Below are 21,658 nucleotides of genomic sequence, written 5' to 3'. Positions count from 1 at the left end.
ACTTCCCATAATGTTCTGAGAAATACTTGATAAAAAGGTCCTGAAGATTTAGCCACTTCCATATTTTCTAAGACCTCCAACACTTCCTCTTCTATAATGAGAACTGCGTTCAAAAACATCAGTATCTATTTCCCAGAGTTTTCTTGCCTCCATTTATTTCTCCATAATAGAAGCGGATGCAAAATATTTAAATTAATGTCTCCCAACTCCTGAGGTTCAACATAGAATTATGATCATTATACCCAAAGTACTCCGCTACTATCAGTGACATGCTTGCCTTATTTCCCAAGTAAAGGCCACATTTTGCTCTCTCGTAGGAACATTGTCTTTATCAATATCAATTTCCTTGAACACACCTAAAATTCTTCACCATCTAAACCTTCAACACTATGATAGCCTTAGTCAATGTTTAGAAATAGGTCTATTAAAATCTTCTTACTCTTCCATATGAGATTTCTCTACATCGTTGTTCCCCAATTTACCTTTAAATAATCCCATCAAACTAATTCCTGTTATTTCATTTTCACTGGACAATATTTTAGAAATATCTTCTATTTACAACAATATTTTCCTTAAATCAACCCCACCACCTTTTATCCTTCCTGTAACATGTGATACCTGAGGCAATGCACTACCACTCCTGCCCTACCCTTAGTCAAGTTTCTGTAATCCCAATAACATTCCAATTCCATATTCTCAACATGCCCTGAGTTCATCAACTCTACCTGTAAGACCCCTTGTATTGAAATAAATCCAGTTTAATATTACAGAGTTACTTCCTTCTGACTTGCGCTTGTGTCTTTTCTAAGAAAGTGGTTCTTTTCAAATTCCAAAACATGCTCAATTATCTTTCTACTTGCTCTGCTACTTACAGGCTATGCAGGGGGTGTCCTAACAGTTTAGAGTCTCCCTGAATAGGAGTTGCAAATCTTCCCACTAAGATATTAGTCCCTTTCCAGTTCAAGTGAAACCCATCCTTTTTGAATTAGACTATTCTGCCCCAGAAGACATCCCAATGATCCAAAACCTGAATCCCTGAACATTACACCACCTCTTCAGATATTGGTTTACCCCCTTTATCCTTTTATTCCTTCCCTCATTCAAGCTTGGGAGGTGCTGAGCATTTCCCTATAGCTATTGTCTGAGGCTTGTTCTCCTCCTACAAACCCAAAACAGAAACTTGGAGCTGGATCAATATGATCAGGCTTACTGCCCACCTCAGTACCCTGCTCCTGCTTTCTCTCACACCCTTTGATTCTCTTAGCCAAAGTTCTATATTTAACTCTTTCTTGAAAACTAAGCTTTGACCTCAAGCTCTTTCTGTGACTGAGAATTCCACAGGCTCACCACTCTCTGGGTAAAGACACTTCTCATCTCATCCTAAATGCATCCTTAGACCATGATCCCAGTTCTGGACTCCCCAATCACAAGCATTCTATCTGTATTTACCCTGTCTCACCCTATTAGAATTTTATAGATTCTACAAGATCTCCTCTCATCCTTCTAAGCTAGTGAATATATTCCTTACTGATCCCGTCTCTCATCATGTCACTCTTGCCATCCCAGGAATGAGTCTGGTAAATCTTTGTTGCACATTCTTCCTCAGGTAAGGAGACTGCACACAATATTCTGAAGGGGGAGTCTCACCAAGGCCCTGTACAACTATAGCAAGACATCCCTGCTCCTGTACGCTGATCCTCTTGTCAAAAGCCAACATATTATTTGCCCTCTTCATGCCTGCTGCACCTGCATGCTTATTTTCAGCAACTGGTGTGCAACACCACCCAGGTGCCATTATACCTCCCCTTTACTAATTTGTCATTTAAATAATAAACAACCTGCCTTCCTGTTTTTGCTTCCAAAATGGATAATGTCTCATCTCTCCACATTATACTTCATCTGTGATCCATTTACACACAGCTTGTCCAAATCACACAAGTATCTCAGCATCGTCCCTGCAAATTTGGAGATATATTTAGTTCCCTTTATTCCTGTTTCCTGTCTGTCAGCCAGTTTTCTATGCATGACAGCATACTACCCAATACTACGCATTTTAGTTTTATATGTTAACTTTTTATTTGAAAGTCCAAGTAAACCACCTCTACTGGGTAACCAGTTCACAGAACCCCTATGGTCTATCTGCAAAAATGACCATGCTTCTGGTTGCCTGCCACTTCAACGTACATGTTGTTCCCAAGCCAACATCTGTGTCTCAGGCTTGTTGCAATGTTCCAACGAAACTCCACTCAAGCTGAAAGAACAACACCTCATTTTCCACTTGGGACCCCTGCTGCTTTCTGGATTCAATATAGAGTTCAATCATTTTCAGACTTGAGGCACCTTCTCCCATGTCCTTACTGTAAACCCCTCACAACAGGCCTTATCACATGGTTTGTTATTACATACAACCCATTCATTCTCCTAGGCTGTTACCAATCCATTGTTTGTCCAATTGTCCTTCTCTCTTCGGGCTCTATTGCCACCTATAATTTACTCCTTACCCCTCCCCCCCCACCCCCCCCATCCTATCTTCTGCAAAAGAAGAACATTTTCCTAGCTCCTATCAGTTCTGAAGGGCCACCTGACCCAAAACTAATTGATTTCTCTCCACAGATGAAGCCAGACCTACTGAGCTTTTCCAGGAATTTCAAGTTCTGTTTATGATTTGCAACATCCAGTTTTTTTTTTGTTCACATCCACTGGCTCCCCTTTATTAACCCTTCTAGCTACGTGCCTCAAAACTCCATTGGATTTGTCAAGCATAATTTCTCTTTTGTAAAGCCATGCCGATTCCACCTAATTCTATCACTGCTTTCCAAGTGCTGAGATATTAAAATCTTTCATCATTGACTTCCCAAACAAAAACACATGGATCCACTGGTGACCCTTTAAACAGAAATTGTCCTTCCTAACTTTCTCATGAAAGGTAGAAAATTTCATTGGTTATGGCAAGTCATTCATTTTTATCTGTCAGAACTGAGGGGTCGAGTTCCGGAACCATGAGGTTATGCTACAGCTGTACAAAACTCTGGTGCGGCCGCACTTGGAGCATTATGTACAGTTCTGGTCACCGCATTAAAAGAAGGATGTGGAAGCTTTGGAAAGGGTACAGAGGAGATTTACTAGGATGTTGCCTGGTATGGAGGGAAGGTCTTACAAGGAAAGGCTGAGGGACCTGAAGCTGTTTTCGTTAGAGAGAAGAAGGTTGAGAGGTGACTTAATAGAGACATAAGATAATCAGAGGGTTAGATAGGGTGGACAGGGAGAGCCTTTTTCCAAATATGGTGACGGCGAGCACGAGGGGGCATAGCTTTAAATGGAGGAGTGGTAGATATAGGACAGATGTTAGAGGTAGTTTCTTTACTCAGAGTAGTAAGGGCATGGAATGCTTTGCCTGTAACGGTAGTAGATTCACCAACTTTAAGTACATTTACGTCATCATTGGAAAAGCATATGGACGTACATGGAATAGTGTAGGTTAGATGGGCTTAAGGTTGGTATGACAGGTTGGAGCAGCAGAGGGCCGAAGGGCCTGTACTGCACTGTAAGATTCTATGTTCTATGAACCCTGATTCCTGGCAATATATTGCATGACATAGGGCACCACAGCCAGGTCCGGCCTAGATCAACTGTTGAGACAGGATAGCAATTGAGAGACTGGTTTCACCTTTCCTGATCTGCTGTTACTCACTGAAACGTGTCAACTCCAGCAAAGAGCAGACTGCTATTCCCACATCCATTCAGTTACACTTTTCCACAAACAGGAGTTGACTGATGATTCCAAGACATTCAACTTCCTATCACCATCTGTTACAGATTCTTCCACCACAGTCACAAGCTGGAAAATAATTTCCTATAAACAATTACATGTTTCTTCCCATAAAATGAAGCCACCTACCTTTGCTGCCCAGTTAACAAGAAATGTTGGGATCATACCCCCAGGGTTATCGAAGTAATGCATGAACACTGAAAGAACAAAATGTCAGCTGTAAGACAGACCACAAACTAATCTTACCACAGACTACATTTATTAACAAATTTAGAATGATAAATTTACCCAAGTGGGGTTTATAGAATTTGACTTTGAACTTTTGTGCTGCGCCAAGGAACTTCTTACCATCATGCACTCCCTTCTCATCATATCTTCAACTCTATTTAGAGAAGATGCTGAATACACAAGTCAAAACCCTATGGGTCACAGCTATTCCAGGGATTCATAGTCAATAAAGGATCAAAGCTGTCTTCCTCAATAAAACAATCAGGGGAACCAAGTCATTGTTTGTACCTGTCCCCACCAGTACTGCCGCCCAGTATTAAAGAGTGACAGATCTGTCTCCACCACTGTCCATTGTTACAGTGACAGATCTGATCCCACTATTACAGTACCCCAATGTGTACAGTGAGAGATCAGTCCCCACCAGAATCATACCTTGGTGCTACACAATGACAGACCTCCACCCAACAGCACGGCACCCCATTGTTTTGCAGTGACAGATCTGTCCCCACCAGTACTGCAGCCGAGGATTATGTGGTGATAAGATTGTAAATACCAGCATGGACCAGTTGTGCCAAATAATCTTTTGGAAAGCAGTGTATAGGAGAACTTTACCCTATCTATCATACCCACTGAATATCATTACATAGCTCAAAATACTTCATCCAGACAAGCCAACCTAGAAGGCTGGAATCAGAACACACAATCCAGATGAACAGTCTAAAAGGATTCCCATTTTTCACTGAATATTTGAAATGTTAAGGCAATATTGAGGGTTGAAAATCTGTGGTACCTTTGGTGCCTTGTTTACCATCACTCTCCACAGCCACAGTTTGATGATAATCCTCCACTCTGATGACACCGGATTTCACAGATAATCCGGGCACACATTTTGACACAAACACCCAAATCTTTCGTCCATCAACATCCAAATCATGGTGCTCACGAATGAAAACATACTGAGGGTGAAGTTAGAGAATGAACTGTGAAGACTCAAAATAACAATTTTGTTCATTTACAAAGTGGAGTCACTTGAAATGCTGCATTTTTAAACTAACTTCAATCTCATGTCACAGGATTACAGAAACAAAAAATGAATTTAAAGCTTCTCATTCAGTTATTCCTTCATTACTGCACATTCCTAGCAATTTGAAAACTACTACAGGGCTCAACCGACTACTACAGAGGTCAGTTAAGATGCAATCACATCAACATGTGACTGAGGCACATACAGCAGACTTCACAAGGGCATACATGGAACAGACGAGTGTTTCGTGATAATGCAACATCAAGATCACTTATGTCGGGGTTAATGTTAATTCTCAAAAACAGCCATAGTAGGAATTTGACTCATTCTATGGATTACAACACCAGTAACGTAATGACAACAGGACGTTCTTCAATACTGTTACAATAATGGAGAAACAATTTACTTTGCAAAGTTACACTGCTACTTTCTTTGGAAGTAATTTGCTCCCTCTTTAAAGACTGAATAATACACTTCCAGAAGCAGCTTTTGTTCTCGAGAATGAACATTGCGCAGCAGGCCAATAGTTTTTGCTCATCTCTAATTGTCCTAGAGAAGGTATTGGTTGGCTGCCTCCTTGAACAGCTGCAGTCCTTGTCGTCTTATTAACTGTAAAACAGGGAGTGACAGGATTTTGATCCAGTGAAAGTGAACAGTAATATATTTCCAACTCAGGATAATGAATGGCATGGAGGGGGTATCGTGCAGGGGTAGTGTTCTTACATATCTACTGCTCTTGGCCGCCTTGATGGCGGAGGTTACACGTTTGGAAGGTTTCGAAGATGACTTGATCAGTTACTGCTGTATCTTACACATGGTACACACTGCTGTTGTGCTTTAGTGGTAGAAGAAGAATGTTTAAAATGGCGAACTGAATGCTGATCAAGCAAGCTACTTTGTCCTGGATGGAGTCATGTTTCAAGCATTGCTGGAGCTGTGCTCATCCAGGCACGTAGGGGAGCATTTCATCACGCTCATCACGACTTCATAGAATCCCTAGTGTTCAAGCAGGCCATTTGGTCTATAGAGTCCACACTGACCTTCCAAACAACATCCCACGCAGAGCCAACCCTTTACCCTAATCTTGTAACCTGCATTTCCAATGGCTAATCCACCCAGCCTGCACATACCTGGACAACATAGGAAATTTAGCATTGCCGATCCACCTAACCTGCACGTCCTTGGACCATGGGAGGAAACCAAAACACCCAGAGGAAACCCATGCAGACACGAGGGCAGAGTGGTGGCTCAGTGGTTAAAAATGCTTCCTCTGAGTGCCAGGAACCAAGGTTCGATTCAACCGTCATGCGACAGTCTGTGTGGAGTTTGCATGCTCTCCCCATGTCTGCCAGGTGCTCCTGTTTCCTCCCACAGTCCAAAGATGTGGAAGTTAGGTGGATTGGCCATGCCAAGTTACCCACAGTATTCAGGGGTGTATCCATTAGGTTAGCCATGGGAAATGCAGGGAGATATGGATAACGTAAGGGAACAGGTCTGGGTGGGATTCTCCCCAGAGGGTCAGTGTGGACACAATGGGCTGAATGGCCTGTTTCCACACTGTAAAGGATTCTATGGAGAATGTCTATATGGAATTTGCACAGTTTCCCAAAGGTGGAATCAAACTGGGTCCTTGATGTTGTGAGGCAGCAGTGCTAGCCACTGAGTCACCATGATGACCTGTGAGAGTAAGAGATGGACAGACTTTGAGGAGACAGATCACTGGTTAGTTACTTGCAAAATTCACAAACTCTGACCTGCTCTTGTAGCCAAGTATTTTTTTATGGCTGAATAAAAACTGAAAGAATTGTGGATGCTAAAAATCAGAAACAAAAACAGAAGTTGGTGGAAAAGCTCAGCTGGTCTGGCAGCATTTTTGCAGTGAAATGAGTGTTAACATTTCAGATCCAGTGACTCTTCTTCAAAGCAAGTTCTGAAATGTTAACTCTCATTTCTCTCCACAGATGCTGCCAGACCAGCTAAGCTTTTCCAGCAATTTGTTTTTGTATTTTATATGGCTGGTCCACTTCCGTTTCTAGTCAATGGTAAAACTCCTGGGTGCTGAGAGTGGAGGGATTCAGTGATAGCAATGCCACTGAATGTCAAGGGAAAATGGTTAAATACTCTCCTGTCAAAGACAGTCATTGCTTGGTTAGCTGCATGGTGAAAATGTTACCTGCCGCATCAGCCCAAACCTGGATATTGTCCGGGTCTTGCTGCATTCACACATGGACTATTTCAGTATCTGAGGAGTTGCTGAATATTGCTCCATTATAAGGTCAGAACTGAGGATGATTGCACAGAGGCCATTGATTAAACAGCTGAAGACTGTTAGGCCTAGGACACTACCCTGAGGAACTCCTGCAGGAGATGATCTAGGAAAACACAGGAGGCCTAATAACATCCCAAACATGTTGGAGAATTCAGGGTTTAGCTAGGGGGAGGAACTGAAGGAAAATGTTTATTTTTGCACTTTGCCGAGGATAGCACAGGTTCTAGAACATCCAAACGTGTCGCGAGTATCTCTAAATAACTAGATTAAACGGTCAGGCCAAGTCTGTGAATTTAGCCCCAGGAGGACAGTAGCACCTGGTACACATTTTGAAAGAAAGAATTATACAATTAGCTCCATCCCCCTAATTCATTTCCACAGTTCTCCAACTTCTTGTTTAAGTAATTATCCAGTTTCCTTTTAAGCAATAAATTCCATACTATAACATCAAAAGTGTACTTTGATTTTTTTGCAATACACAAACTGGTTGCTGAGAGACATCAATTACTTTCCTTTTTCTGAAGACTGCAATAGCAAAAGCAGTTCAGCAGCATGCCACAATGCACTACCAAGATGCAGAGGGATACATAATGGATCCCAATATTTCACCACATTAATGCATTTATCATTGGATTGTAAAAGGTCACTGAGATCACATTCAAACAGCATTGAATAAAACTTTAACATTTCACTGGCAACAAACCATTTTCTCAAAACAACTGAGAAAAAACAAATTCTAATGTCAAAGAAATCTGAATTCCCAATGCAGTATCCCTTTGAACCCCCACCAGGGGGTCTGCATTGCAGTTAGAAAAACAAACAGGACACTTGAAAGGATACATCACGATTGGCGAGAAAAAACGGGTACTTGACTTGCCAGTAAATCACTTTCTGCCCGTTACACTCCTGCTCACACAGTTCTGCAGAGTAAAAGAAAGAAATAATTGAATGTTTAATGCTACTTAATAGTAAAAGGAGGATAGTAAAAGTTTTTTTAGGTATATGAAAGGCAAAAAAATGGTTAAAACTAAAATTGGGCCCTTGAAGACAGAAACAGGGGAATATATTACGGGGAACAAAGAAATGGCAGAAGAATTGAATTGTACTTCAGATCTGTGTTCACTGGGGAAGACAAGCAATCTCCTTGAGGTAACAGCGGCTGAAGGACCTGAACTGAAGGGAATTTATATTTGCCAGGAATTGGTGTTGCAGAGACTGTCAGGTCTGAAGGTTGATAAGTCCCTAGGGCCTGATGGGCTACATCCCAGGGTACTGAAGGAGGTGGCTCAAGAAATCGTGGATGCGCTGGTGATTATTTTCCAGAGTTCGATAGATTCGGGATCAGTTCCTGCAGATTGGAGATTACAGGGTTAGGTGAATGGTCAGATGCGTGGCAGATGCAGTTTAATGTGGATAAATGTATGGTTATCCACTTTGGTGACAAGAACAGGAAGGCAGATTACTACCTAAATAGAATCAATTTAGGTAAAGGGGCAGTACAGAGATCTGGGTGTTCTTGTACACCAGTCAATGAAGGTAAGCGTGGAGGTACTGCAGGTAGTGAAGGCGGCTAATAGCACGCTGGCCTTCATAAAAAGAGGGATTGAGTACAGAAGCAAAGAGGTTCTTCTGCAGCTATACAGGGCCCTGGTGAGACCACACCTGGAGTACTGTGTGCAGTTCTGGTGTCCAAATTCGAGGAAAGAAATTCCGGCTATTGAAGGAGTGCAGCGTAGGTTCATGAGGTCAATTCCTGGAATGGCGGGACTACCTTACGCTGAAAGACTGGAGTGACTGGGCTTGCATACCCTTGAGTTTAGAAGACTGAGAGGGGATCTGATTGAGACGTATAAGTTTATTAAAGGATTGGACACTCTGGCAGCAGGAACCATGTTTCCGCTGATGGGCGAGTGCCGAATCAGAGGACACAGCTTAAAAATACGGGGTAGACCATTTAGGACAAAGATGAGGAGAAACTTCTTCACCCAGAGAGTGGTGGGTGTGTGGAATGCTCTGCCCCAGAGGGCAGTGGAGGTTCAGTCTCTGGATTCATTTAACAAAGAGTTGGATAAAGCTCTCAACAATAGTGGAATCAAGGGTTATGGAGATAAGGTAGGAACAGGATACTGATTAAGGATGATCAGCCATGATCATATCGAATGGTGATGCAGGCTCGAAGGGCAGAATGGCCTACTCCTGCACCTGTTGTCTATTGTCTAATGATTCATCAGTTTCCCCAAGCATCAGCATGTAGCGACTCTATTGAGGAGTGCTTTCTTCTGTATAACTAGATACCTATTTTGGACAATGCTGCCAACGTTCTAGCAAGGCCTCTTATTTTAGGGTGTGGGACCACACAGACAGTAGTTTCCCTTGCATAGTATAATACAAAGCAGGCTATTTATAACAAACAAGGGCCATTACAGGCCAGACCCAGCATTAACTAATTATCTCCCAATATCAATGGGGAACGATAACACTGGCTCCTTTTACCTCTCCTTGTTTGATTTATAATAAGCTAATCCATGCACTCCCATCCTAACCTGGAAATTAGTTACCACACACAGCAGGATGGAACCTGGGAATTTCCTGAGCTGTTGGAAAATAGGCCTTCATTTGGCAGCTAACTCCTTCCATAATTCTACAAAACATGGTTTGTACCAAATGACTCTTTACTGTCTTCTGGACAACTAAGGATGGACAATAAATGCTGGCCCAGCTACTGATACTCACACCCCATGAACAAATACAAAAATCTTTCATTCCACAAATCAGCCCAGAGAACTTTTTTTGGATTGGCGACAATGCCAATATATCCTTCTTTAAAGATGGGGACAAAACTGCACACAGCACAGCAGGTGTTACCACCACCCTATTTGGTTGTTAACAAGTCTTCCCTATTTTTAAACTCCAACCCTGAGTAATGCAGGCCAAAATTCTATTTGCCTTAATTACTTGCTGCACGCTAACTGTCCTTTGATGCAGAACACTCAGATCTCTGTGCTGCAGATATTCTGGACTCTCTCCCCAAACAGCCTGCCTTTTAATTCTTAGTACAGTACATAACCCCTCACTTTCCAACATTAAACTCCATCTACCAGGTTTTTTTCCCCCACTGTCAACCCATCAATATCCACTTGTAGATTCCTGATGTCCCCAGTGCAACGTGCCCTCCCACCTATTTTTGTACCAACAAATTTGAATACATTGCAAATGCCTCTTTTTCACTGGTAGCCATTCGTCTCTTGAGCCTGGTCTACCATTGTAACAAGGCACACTATCCGATAGGATCAAAGCATGTTCTTTGAGGCCAAAATTTAGAACACAACCCCAGGACACAACAGTGCTGCCTTTGGTTACCAATTTAGTGGGACTTTTCAAGCAGATCTGATCTATGGGTCTGTACCTTTCTGAAAAGTGATCAAGTTCCAATTGGTTCAGAGAGTTTTAACTAGGAGAAAGTGAGAATTGCAGATGCTGGAGACCGGAGTTGAAAAATGTGCTGAAAAAACACAGTAGGCCAGGCAGCATCCGAGGAGCAGGAGAATCGACATTTCAGGCATAAGCCCTTCTTCAGGGATCCTGAAGAAAGGCTTATGCCCGAAACATCGATTCTCCTGCTCCTCGGATGCTGCCTGGCCTGCTGTGTTTTTCCAGCACCACATTTTTCAACTTAAGAGTTTTAAGTCAAGCAGTTGAGGCTGGATTCAAACATCAGAAATGAATGTGTTAATTTAACCTTAAATGTTTTTATTCAATTATATAAAGCCCTTCATAATTTAAGTAGAGATGACATTCTCAATTATGGAGTAATCAAAGCTAGTTGTAAATGTACAATAGATATTAATAAGTCCAATAAAGACATATAGACAGGCTTCTTTATCCAGAGCGCTGAGAATATGGAACTCTACCACAGGAATGGATTAGATGATGAGCAAAGCTTTAAAGAGGTTACCTGATTTTAAAAAAAACAAGGGATAAGGAGTAGAAGGATACGTTGGTAGACTGAGAAAAACCAATGGAGGATGTTCATGTGGAGTTGAAATGCCAGCATGAAGTTAGTGAGGAGTGGCTTGTTCTTTATTGTAAATTCTGTGCAAAGACACTGTTTAGGGAGTTTGAATATCACATGACCCATCAACAAGTCAAACAAGCACAAAGTGTTTCAACTACTCTAGTAACAACCACAAGATTAGACAGTAATGAACAATACCTGAATGTGTTCAGAAGGAGCCCACGCTGCAAACAGCCCACACAGAAATATGGAAAACAAACAGACGCTGTATAGTAAGCATTTTGTATCCAATAAATACAAAGTTTTAATCATTTAATGTGGTTTATTTTTAATCAATCTTTGGTTTTCACATTTTATCATTACCTGTGCTGAGGTAATTTTGTTCTGAAACATGTTTAGATTTGAAACTGCCTTAATATGATGCTCATAACTGTAGAAGCATGCGAGATTGCATGCACACAAGTATAATGGATTTACAGCTAGTGGGGCCAGTTAGGAATGGAAGACATCTTTGAAATAAACCAAACCCAGGTCAGGTGGGTGAACACCCAAGATGAAAGCTGATAGTGCAACAACTTTACCCCATAAACCATATCACCCGATGTAACTAGCAGTCAGGTTAACAGAAACCAGAACCTTCAAAAATAGTTAACAGACAGACAATCTCTGTCTGATACAGAATGCACAGGGTGGAACTTCCCTGCAGCTTCCTGGGCTGGTTGTTTTAAAACACAAATAGACTATCATGCAAAAAATACATTTACCACCACCCCCATCCCATCACAAACACCACACACCAGAGGAGTCTTTAACATCACACACAGCAAGTGGAAAGAACATGATTGTTCAAAGACTACCTGACCTATAGTTCAGCAAAGCTCACAGATGTATGGCAGCTGTTTAAACAAAGAACTACAACAAAATATCTCGGTCAGGAATTTCCTCAGAGCTGACCCCAGTTCATCGCATTTTGTACAAATGGGAGGGAAGTGGTACCAGCTCAGAAGAATGCCCACCTTTAAAGATAGTGAGTGATGCCCACAATATTTAATAATTTATATACTGGATTTTGATGTACAACTTGACCATTTAAGATCAGGGATTTCACATCTACACACCATGCGCATTTATACAGTGCAAGTTGTTTGACACAGAGGAGAAAAGAGAAGTTGATGAGCAATGATTTAAAAGGAAATTCCAGAGTTCTGGGCCGAAACAGCTGAAAGCACAGTCATAATGAAGGCATGGACCAGGCTTTCATCAATGTTTGATTCTGCCTTGCTTTAGCTCAACATGGTCAAGTAAATAGGTGGAACGGGAATTGGTTGAATATGGATGGGACCCTATTTCCAAATTTTATGCAGGGTAAAGTGGAAAGTGGTCAGAAGCAGGAGTGTTGCTTTAACTTCCTCTTAAATGCTCTTGAACACGCAGCTGAAAAAATGTAAAAGTTTCCAGGTTGACAAAGTTTCTGATGAAGAACTCATGCTCAAAACTTTACTCAGATGCTGCCTGACCAGCTGTGCTGTTTCAGCACCACACTTTTCGATGGTGACTGATGAAGTTCAGTTAAAAGCAAAGTACTGAGGACATTGCAGATCTGAAATGAAACTAAAATACTGAAGAAACATAGCTGGTCTGGCAGCAATTGTAGAGAGACAAACAGAATTAACATTTCAGTTCAATGGGACTCTTCAGAACTTCAGGGGTTCAGTACCGCACAAGGTACCTATTGCTTTCAAGAGGAACAAAAAAATCAGGCCCCTATTCAACATACATGCCTTCATTTCAAAGAATTAAGACAAACTGTCATTAAAACATCACTGATACTGTAAACAGTGTGAACCAACCTTTCACATAACTATCCCATTGCTTCCTATATTTCAGGTCCATGTACACATCTACAAACAACTCTGGATCACAATCTGGAAAGGTTCCATAGATTTTGTATTCATAAAGACATGATTCCTGAAAAATACAAAACTCAGCAAGTTATAAAAAGTTGTACAGTTCTCAATGGAGCAAAACCCTACATTGTTGAAATTCCACAACACAAGAAAAGAGCACAAGGTCTGGTCTTATAAAACACAAAAAAGGCAAGGTTTTTACAAGAACTATCAGGAAAACAGCGATGTCACCGATTATCATTAAGGATTGAAAAGCACCCAATAAATCAGCCGTGAGAAGATACTGAATGAATTAGGTTTTACAGAATCCCTACATTGCGGAAGCAAGCCATTTGGCCCATCGAGTCCACACCAGCCATCTGAAGAGCATCCTACCCAGATTCCTCCCCATCCCCCCAACCCTATCCCTGTTACCCTGCATTTCTCATGTCTATTCCACCGAGCCTGCACATCCCTGGACATGATGGGCAATTTAGCATAGCCTACCCACCTAACTTGCAAATCTTTGGAGCGCCCAAAGGAAACCCACACAGACACAATGTGCAAACTTCATACAGACAGTGGCACCAAGGCAGATTCGAACCTGGGTCCCTAGCATTAAGGCAGCAGTGCTAGCAATGAAGCCATCATGCCGCCCCAAGTTTAGAAGAATGAGAACAACAATAGGTAGCCATTTAGGACTGAGATGAAAAGAAATTTTGTTTTGAAGAGGGGAGCTTTAGAATTCTCTAACATATACAATGGTGGATACTCAGCTAATGAAAGTACTCAAGGCAATGGTTGATTGAAATATGAAGCCCTTAGCTTCCATAGATCTAAGTGCCACTTGGTGAAGTGTGTAACTGGGGTCAATCTTTACACTTTTTAAAGCATTTACCGACAGATTTAGTTTACCAGCATTTGTTAACCCTCACCCACCACAATTTCATGGGACATATGACATGTAAATTTGTGAAGTGTTCCATACTTTATTAGGGATCAGTTTAGCTCTGTTAGCTGAAGGGTTGGTTTACAGAGCAATGTGGCACCAACAGCATGGGTTCAATTCCCATCACTGATTTGAGGTTACCATGAAGGACTCTCCTTCTCAACCTTGGGCAGCAAGGTGGCTCAGTGGTTAGCACTGTTACCTCACAGCACCAGGGTCCCAGGTTTGATTCCAGCCTCAGGCAACTGCCTGTGTGGAGTTTGCACACTCCACCTGTGTATGCTTGGGGGTGCTCCGGTTTCCTCCCATAGTCCAAAGATGTGCAGGTCAGGTGAATTAGCCATGCTAAATTGCCCATAGTGTTAGGTGCATTGGTCAGAGGAAAATGGGTCTGGGTGGGTTACTCTTCAGAGGGTTGGTGTGGACTTGTTGGGCCGAAGGGCCTGTCTCCACACTGTAGGGAGTCTAATCTAATCTCATATTTTCAAGTCAATCTGTTCAGATGTGCGATCTCATGACTCTGAAGAAAGTTGGTCAAATGCAAGCCTCCTGGCTCAGAGTTAAGGACACTACCACTGTGCTACAAGAGCCATCCAGTCAGAATCCTGAGCTCACATCCATCACCTGTCTAATTATACACATTTAATATACAATTAACATTGTAGAGGTTGTACAAAAATAGAGTTGTGGCATTACTAAATTAAAACACTGCCAGTTTCCTCAAATCTATTCAGTGTCCCAGCATCTGTTGCTCTCTGGGGTAGTGAATTTCACAGATTCATGACACTTTGCAAGAAGCAATCTATCCTCACTCATTTTAAATTTGCACCCCCGTATCCTAAAACATGCCCTTTTATTTGAGGCTGATCTACATGAGGAAACATCCCCACTGTGTCTACTTTGTCAATTTCCTTTAGTATCTTATAAACCTAAACTCCATAGAGTACAGACTTAAATGGCATTCTTTTTGCGCAAGACAAACCCTTATCTCTGAAATAATTTAGTGAAGCTCCTCTGAACGACCTCCAATGCATCAAGGAAGGGGACCAAAATTGGATACAATTTTCCACGTGCAGTCTCACTAATGCCTGCAGTTTCAAGAACCCTGTACTTCCTCACTTTTACAACTTTTTAGCAATAAATGTTTCATTCACAATGACAGCTGGCCAAAACCACCTCATTCTGACTAATGGCGATCATTTTTGCTCTGTAAAGCATCCTTAGTACTCTACTGTATCTAGCAGCTCCATCCATCTTTTCTAAAAATGAAGTGACCACTCAGTAATTCAATTTGCTGAGGCCTTATTCAAGCTTGTCAAACAATTGCATATGGGACTGGCATGCAGGCCAGGAAATAATCTCAATCCCTACAGCCAGAGGTATACAATATCAATCATTGAGCTTTTGCCCAGCAATTTCAGTAATTCTCTCAGACATTAGCAGGAAATTATCTTGCAAAACATTTCCTCTCAGCTCCATCTCAGCCTTCCTCTGCACTGTCCCCATCAAAATCTTCCTGGGCAGGTACAACTCAAATTGGTTGAATAGGTAGTTCAATTGGCAGCACAATGGCTTAGTGGTTAGCACTGCTGCCTCACAATGCCAGAGACCAATTCCAGCCTTGGATGACTGTGTAGAGTTTGCACATTCTCCCAGTGTTTGCATGGGTTTCCTCCAGATGCTCTGGTTTCTACCACAATCCAAGTATGCACAGGTTAGGTGGATTGCCATGCTAAATAGTCCATAGTCACCCTTCACACTGTATACCTGTCACACAGTGCATACTCCATAGCATCCAGGGATGTTCAGGTTAAATGGGTTAGCCATAGTTTAAAAAAAAATCATGCTGGATTATGGACATGGGTTCAGGGGTGGGGTGGCAGTAGAATTAATGGGTGGAATGCTCTTCAAAGGGTCAGTACTGCCTTGATGGGCCAAGTAGCCTCTTCCCACACTGTAGGGACTCTATGATTCCAGAATATGAATTCAATCTGTGAAATATTTCCACTTTCATCTCAGAATAAAATTGCCAAAATGTAACTGAACCAGTGTCAGCTGTGGTTCAATTTTCATAGTACACTCATTTAGAGTCACAAGATTCCAAGATCAAGACCCATTGCAGGGCTCATGCAAACAAAACATATCAGTGCAGCATGAAGGGAGAACTGCACTGTACTGTATGTTAGTGCCTGTACCATCTTCACACTAGGATGTGTATACAGAAAACTCCCATCTGTCTGTTCAAGTGGGTGTACAAGATCCTCAGTATTATGAACAGGTGAATTATTTCAGCAAGGTAAAAACTGAAGGGCTTTTGCCCGAAACATCGATTTCGCTGCTCGTTGGATGCTGCCTGAACTGCTGTGCTCTTCCAGCACCACCAATCCTGAATTATTTCAGCATCCTGACCAATATGCATCCCTTAGTTAACAACAGAAAACGGATTCAAAATCATTTCCACGTATCACATTTGTAAACGCTGACAGAATACTCTCCAGCATCTGCAGTCCTCACTTTCTCCTAGAATACTGAGGTTAGCCTGTGACACTGACATAACCAACACAGAAGAATCGCCATCATCACCACACTCAAGATAGGAGTGAGACGACCATGAACATCTCATGTTTGCACCTTTTATACTGAGATTACTAACTCAACTCAATGAGTCTTGAGTTAGAAAAGTATAAAAAGTTCACAATTTGTGAAAATATATTCTATGCAGACTAAGGGCAGAATCGTGGGACATAGGTATTAATCAAAGACGTAATAAAGGCTAAAGAGCTGTTTCTGTAAAGTCTGAAATATTATTCTAACATCACTTATATCACAACTTAATGATACCATGGCTGCAGCTAACTCCCTCATGGACCCTGATTTCCCGCAGCCTTCCCGAGCCGGTGCTGGAGCCTGCGGCCTCTCTCTCCTCTCACAGGAGAACACCACCAGGCCACTCCACTCCTCGGGCTCACCTGGAGAAACAGGCGGTAAATGCGAATGCCATCGCTGATTTCCAAGAAGAATTGCCAGTCCCCGCCCACCTCAGGTTCCTGCAGCTCCCTCAAAGCCGCCTCTGGACAGCACGACGCCATAGTGACGACCCTAGAGCCCTCGCAACGCCACGGAAAAAGCCGGGGTCACATGGGAACGGTAAACCCCGCCCTCTCAGTGACACGCCCCGATGGATCACGTGACACAGACACCTGTTACACAGGAGAGGTGGGTGGAGCCAGGCCGTCCACAGCTGAGATGTACCACATCACAGTATACCTGTCACACCCGTACACTTTACACAGTATACACTTTACACAGTATACCTGTCACACCCGTACACTTTACACAGTATACACTTTACACAGTATACCTGTCACACCTGTACACTTTACACAGTATACACTTTACACAGTATACCTGTCACACCCGTACACTTTACACAGTATACACTTTACACAGTATACCTGTCACACCCGTACACTTTACACAGTATACACTTTACACAGTATACCTGTCACACCCGTACACTTTACACAGTATACACTTTACACAGTATACCTGTCACACCCGTACACTTTACACAGTATACACTTTACACAGTATACCTGTCACACCCGTACACTTTACACAGTATACACTTTACACAGTATACCTGTCACACCCGTACACTTTACACAGTATACACTTTACACAGTATACCTGTCACACCCGTACACTTTACACAGTATACACTTTACACAGTATACCTGTCACACCTGTACACTTTACACAGTATACACTTTACACAGTATACCTGTCACACCTGTACACTTTACACAGTATACACTTTACACAGTATACCTGTCACACCCGTACACTTTACACAGTATACACTTTACACAGTATACCTGTCACACCCGTACACTTTACACAGTATACACTTTACACAGTATACCTGTCACACCTGTACACTTTACACAGTATACACTTTACACAGTATACCTGTCACACCCGTACACTTTACACAGTATACACTTTACACAGTATACCTGTCACACCTGTACACTTTACACAGTATACACTTTACACAGTATACCTGTCACACCCGTACACTTTACACAGTATACACTTTACACAGTATACCTGTCACACCTGTACACTTTACACAGTATACACTTCACACAGTATACCTGTCACACCTGTACACTTCACACAGTATACACTTCACACAGTATACACTTTACACAGTATACCTGTCACACCTGTACACTTCACACAGTATACACTTCACACAGTATACACTTTACACAGTATACCTGTCACACCTGTACACTTCACACAGTATACACTTCACACAGTATACACTTTACACAGTATACCTGTCACACCTGTACACTTCACACAGTATACACTTCACACAGTATACCTGTCACACCTGTACACTTCACACAGTATACACTTCACACAGTATACACTTTACACAGTATACCTGTCACACCTGTACACTTCACACAGTATACACTTCACACAGTATACCTGTCACACCTGTACACTTCACACAGTATACACTTCACACAGTATACCTGTCACACCTGTACACTTCACACAGTATACACTTCACACAGTATACACTTCACACAGTATACCTGTCACACCTGTACACTTTACACAGTATACACTTTACACAGTATACCTGTCACACCTGTACACTTCACACAGTATACACTTCACACAGTATACACTTTACACAGTATACCTGTCACACCTGTACACTTCACACAGTATACACTTCACACAGTATACCTGTCACACCTGTACACTTCACACAGTATACACTTCACACAGTATACCTGTCACACCTGTACACTTCACACGGTATACACTTCACACAGTATACACTTCACACAGTATACCTGTCACACCTGTACACTTTACACAGTATACACTTTACACAGTATACCTGTCACACCTGTACACTTCACACAGTATACACTTCACACAGTATACCTGTCACACCTGTACACTTCACACAGTATACACTTCACACAGTATACACTTCACACAGTATACCTGTCACACCTGTACACTTTACACAGTATACACTTCACACAGTATACCTGTCACACCTGTACACTTCACACAGTATACACTTCACACAGTATACCTGTCACACCTGTACACTTCACACAGTATACACTTCACACAGTATACCTGTCACACCTGTACACTTCACACAGTATACACTTCACACAGTATACACTTTACACAGTATACCTGTCACACCTGTACACTTCACACAGTATACACTTCACACAGTATACCTGTCACACCTGTACACTTCACACAGTATACACTTCACACAGTATACACTTCACACAGTATACCTGTCACACCTGTACACTTCACACAGTATACACTTCACACAGTATACCTGTCACACCTGTACACTTCACACAGTATACACTTCACACAGTATACACTTCACACAGTATACCTGTCACACCTGTACACTTTACACAGTATACTTTACACAGTATACCTGTCACACCTGTACACTTCACACAGTATACACTTTACACAGTATACCTGTCACACCTGTACACTTCACACAGTATACACTTTACACAGTATACCTGTCACACCTGTACACTTCATACAGTATACCTGTCACACCTGTACACTTTACACAGTATACACTTTACACAGTATACCTGTCACACCTGTACACTTCACACAGTATACACTTTACACAGTATACCTGTCACACCTGTACACTTCACACAGTATACCTGTCACACCTGTACACTTCACACAGTATACACTTTACACAGTATACCTGTCACACCTGTACACTTCACACAGTATACCTGTCACACCTGTACACTTCACACTGTATACACTTTATACAGTATACCTGTCACACCTGTACACTTCACACAGTATACCTGTCACACCTGTACACTTCACACTGTATACACTTTACACAGTATACCTGTCACACCTGTACACTTCACACAGTATACACTTCACACAGTATACACTTTACACAGTATACCTGTCACACCTGTACACTTCACACAGTATACACTTCACACAGTATACCTGTCACACCTGTACACTTCACACTGTATACACTTTACACAGTATACCTGTCACACCTGTACACTTCACACAGTATACACTTTACACCGTATACCTGTCACACCTGTACACTTCACACAGTATACACTTCACACAGTATACACTTTACACAGTATACCTGTCATACCTGTACACTTCACACAGTATACACTTTACACAGTATACCTGTCACACCTGTACACTTCACACAGTATACACTTCACACAGTATACACTTTACACAGTATACCTGTCACACCTGTACACTTCACACAGTATACACTTTACACAGTATACCTGTCACACCTGTAAACTTTACACAGTATACACTTTACATAGTATACCTGTCACACCTGTACACTTCACACAGTATACACTTCACACAGTATACACTTCACACAGTATACCTGTCACACCTGTACACTTCACACAGTATACACTTTACACAGTATACCTGTCACACCTGTACACTTCACACAGTATACACTTCACACAGTATACACTTTACACAGTATACCTGTCACACCTGTACACTTCACACAGTATACACTTTACACAGTATACCTGTCACACCTGTACACTTCACACAGTATACACTTCACACAGTATACACTTTACACAGTATACCTGTCACACCTGTACACTTTACACAGTATACACTTTACATAGTATACCTGTCACACCTGTACACTTCACACAGTATACACTTCACACAGTATACACTTTACACAGTATACCTGTCACACCTGTACACTTCACACAGTATACACTTTACACAGTATACCTGTCACACCTGTACACTTTAAACAGTATACCTGACACACCATGTACGCCTCACACTGTAGACACTTTACACAGTATACCTGTCACACCATGTACGCCTCACACTGTATACACTTTACACAGTATACCTGACACACCATGTACGCCTCACACTGTAGACACTTTACACAGTATACCTGACACACCATGTACGCCTCACACTGTATACACTTTACACAGAATACCTGTCACACCATGTATGCCTCACATTGTATACACTTTACACAGTGTACCTGTCACACCTGTACACTTCACACAGTATACCTGTCACACCATGTACGCCTCACATTGTATACACTTTACACAGTATACCTGTCACACCATGTACGCCTCACATTGTATAAACTTCACACAGTATACCTGTCACACCTGTACACTTCTCACAGTAAACCTGTCACACCATGTACGACTCACACTGTATACACTTCACACAGTATACCTGTCACACCATGTACGCCTCACATTGTATACACTTCACAGAGTATACCTGTCACACCTGTACACTTCACACAGTATACATGTCACACCATGTACGACTCACACTGTATACCCGTTTCACAGAATACCTGTCACACCATGTATGCCTCACATTGTATACACTTTACAC

The 21,658-nt window shown here is 41.9% G+C and overlaps 1 protein-coding gene across 3 annotated transcripts in view; it reads right to left on the bottom strand.

The window, feature by feature from the left end:
• pctp (phosphatidylcholine transfer protein) overlaps positions 1-17,287 on the bottom strand; it is a 54,132-nt gene extending 36,845 nt beyond the window's left edge. For 2 of the 3 annotated variants that reach the window (XM_072559005.1, XM_072559004.1), the window contains exons 1-5: positions 17,110-17,287; positions 13,156-13,273; positions 8,131-8,210; positions 4,788-4,953; positions 3,899-3,966 (exon numbers count right to left, since the gene is read on the bottom strand). In XM_072559005.1, coding sequence (XP_072415106.1) covers positions 3,899-3,966; positions 4,788-4,953; positions 8,131-8,210; positions 13,156-13,273; positions 17,110-17,229 — 552 coding nt within the window. In that variant the 5' untranslated portion in view covers positions 17,230-17,287. The remainder of the gene's footprint in view (positions 1-3,898; positions 3,967-4,787; positions 4,954-8,130; positions 8,211-13,155; positions 13,274-17,109) is intronic. The other variant, XM_072559006.1, reaches the window with a different exon arrangement.
• Between the last annotated feature and the right edge of the window lie 4,371 nt (positions 17,288-21,658).

This window comes from Chiloscyllium punctatum, chromosome 39 (genome assembly GCF_047496795.1).
Source record: "Chiloscyllium punctatum isolate Juve2018m chromosome 39, sChiPun1.3, whole genome shotgun sequence".
Lineage (NCBI taxonomy): Eukaryota > Metazoa > Chordata > Chondrichthyes > Orectolobiformes > Hemiscylliidae > Chiloscyllium > Chiloscyllium punctatum.
This window is presented reverse-complemented; position numbering and strand designations above follow the sequence as displayed.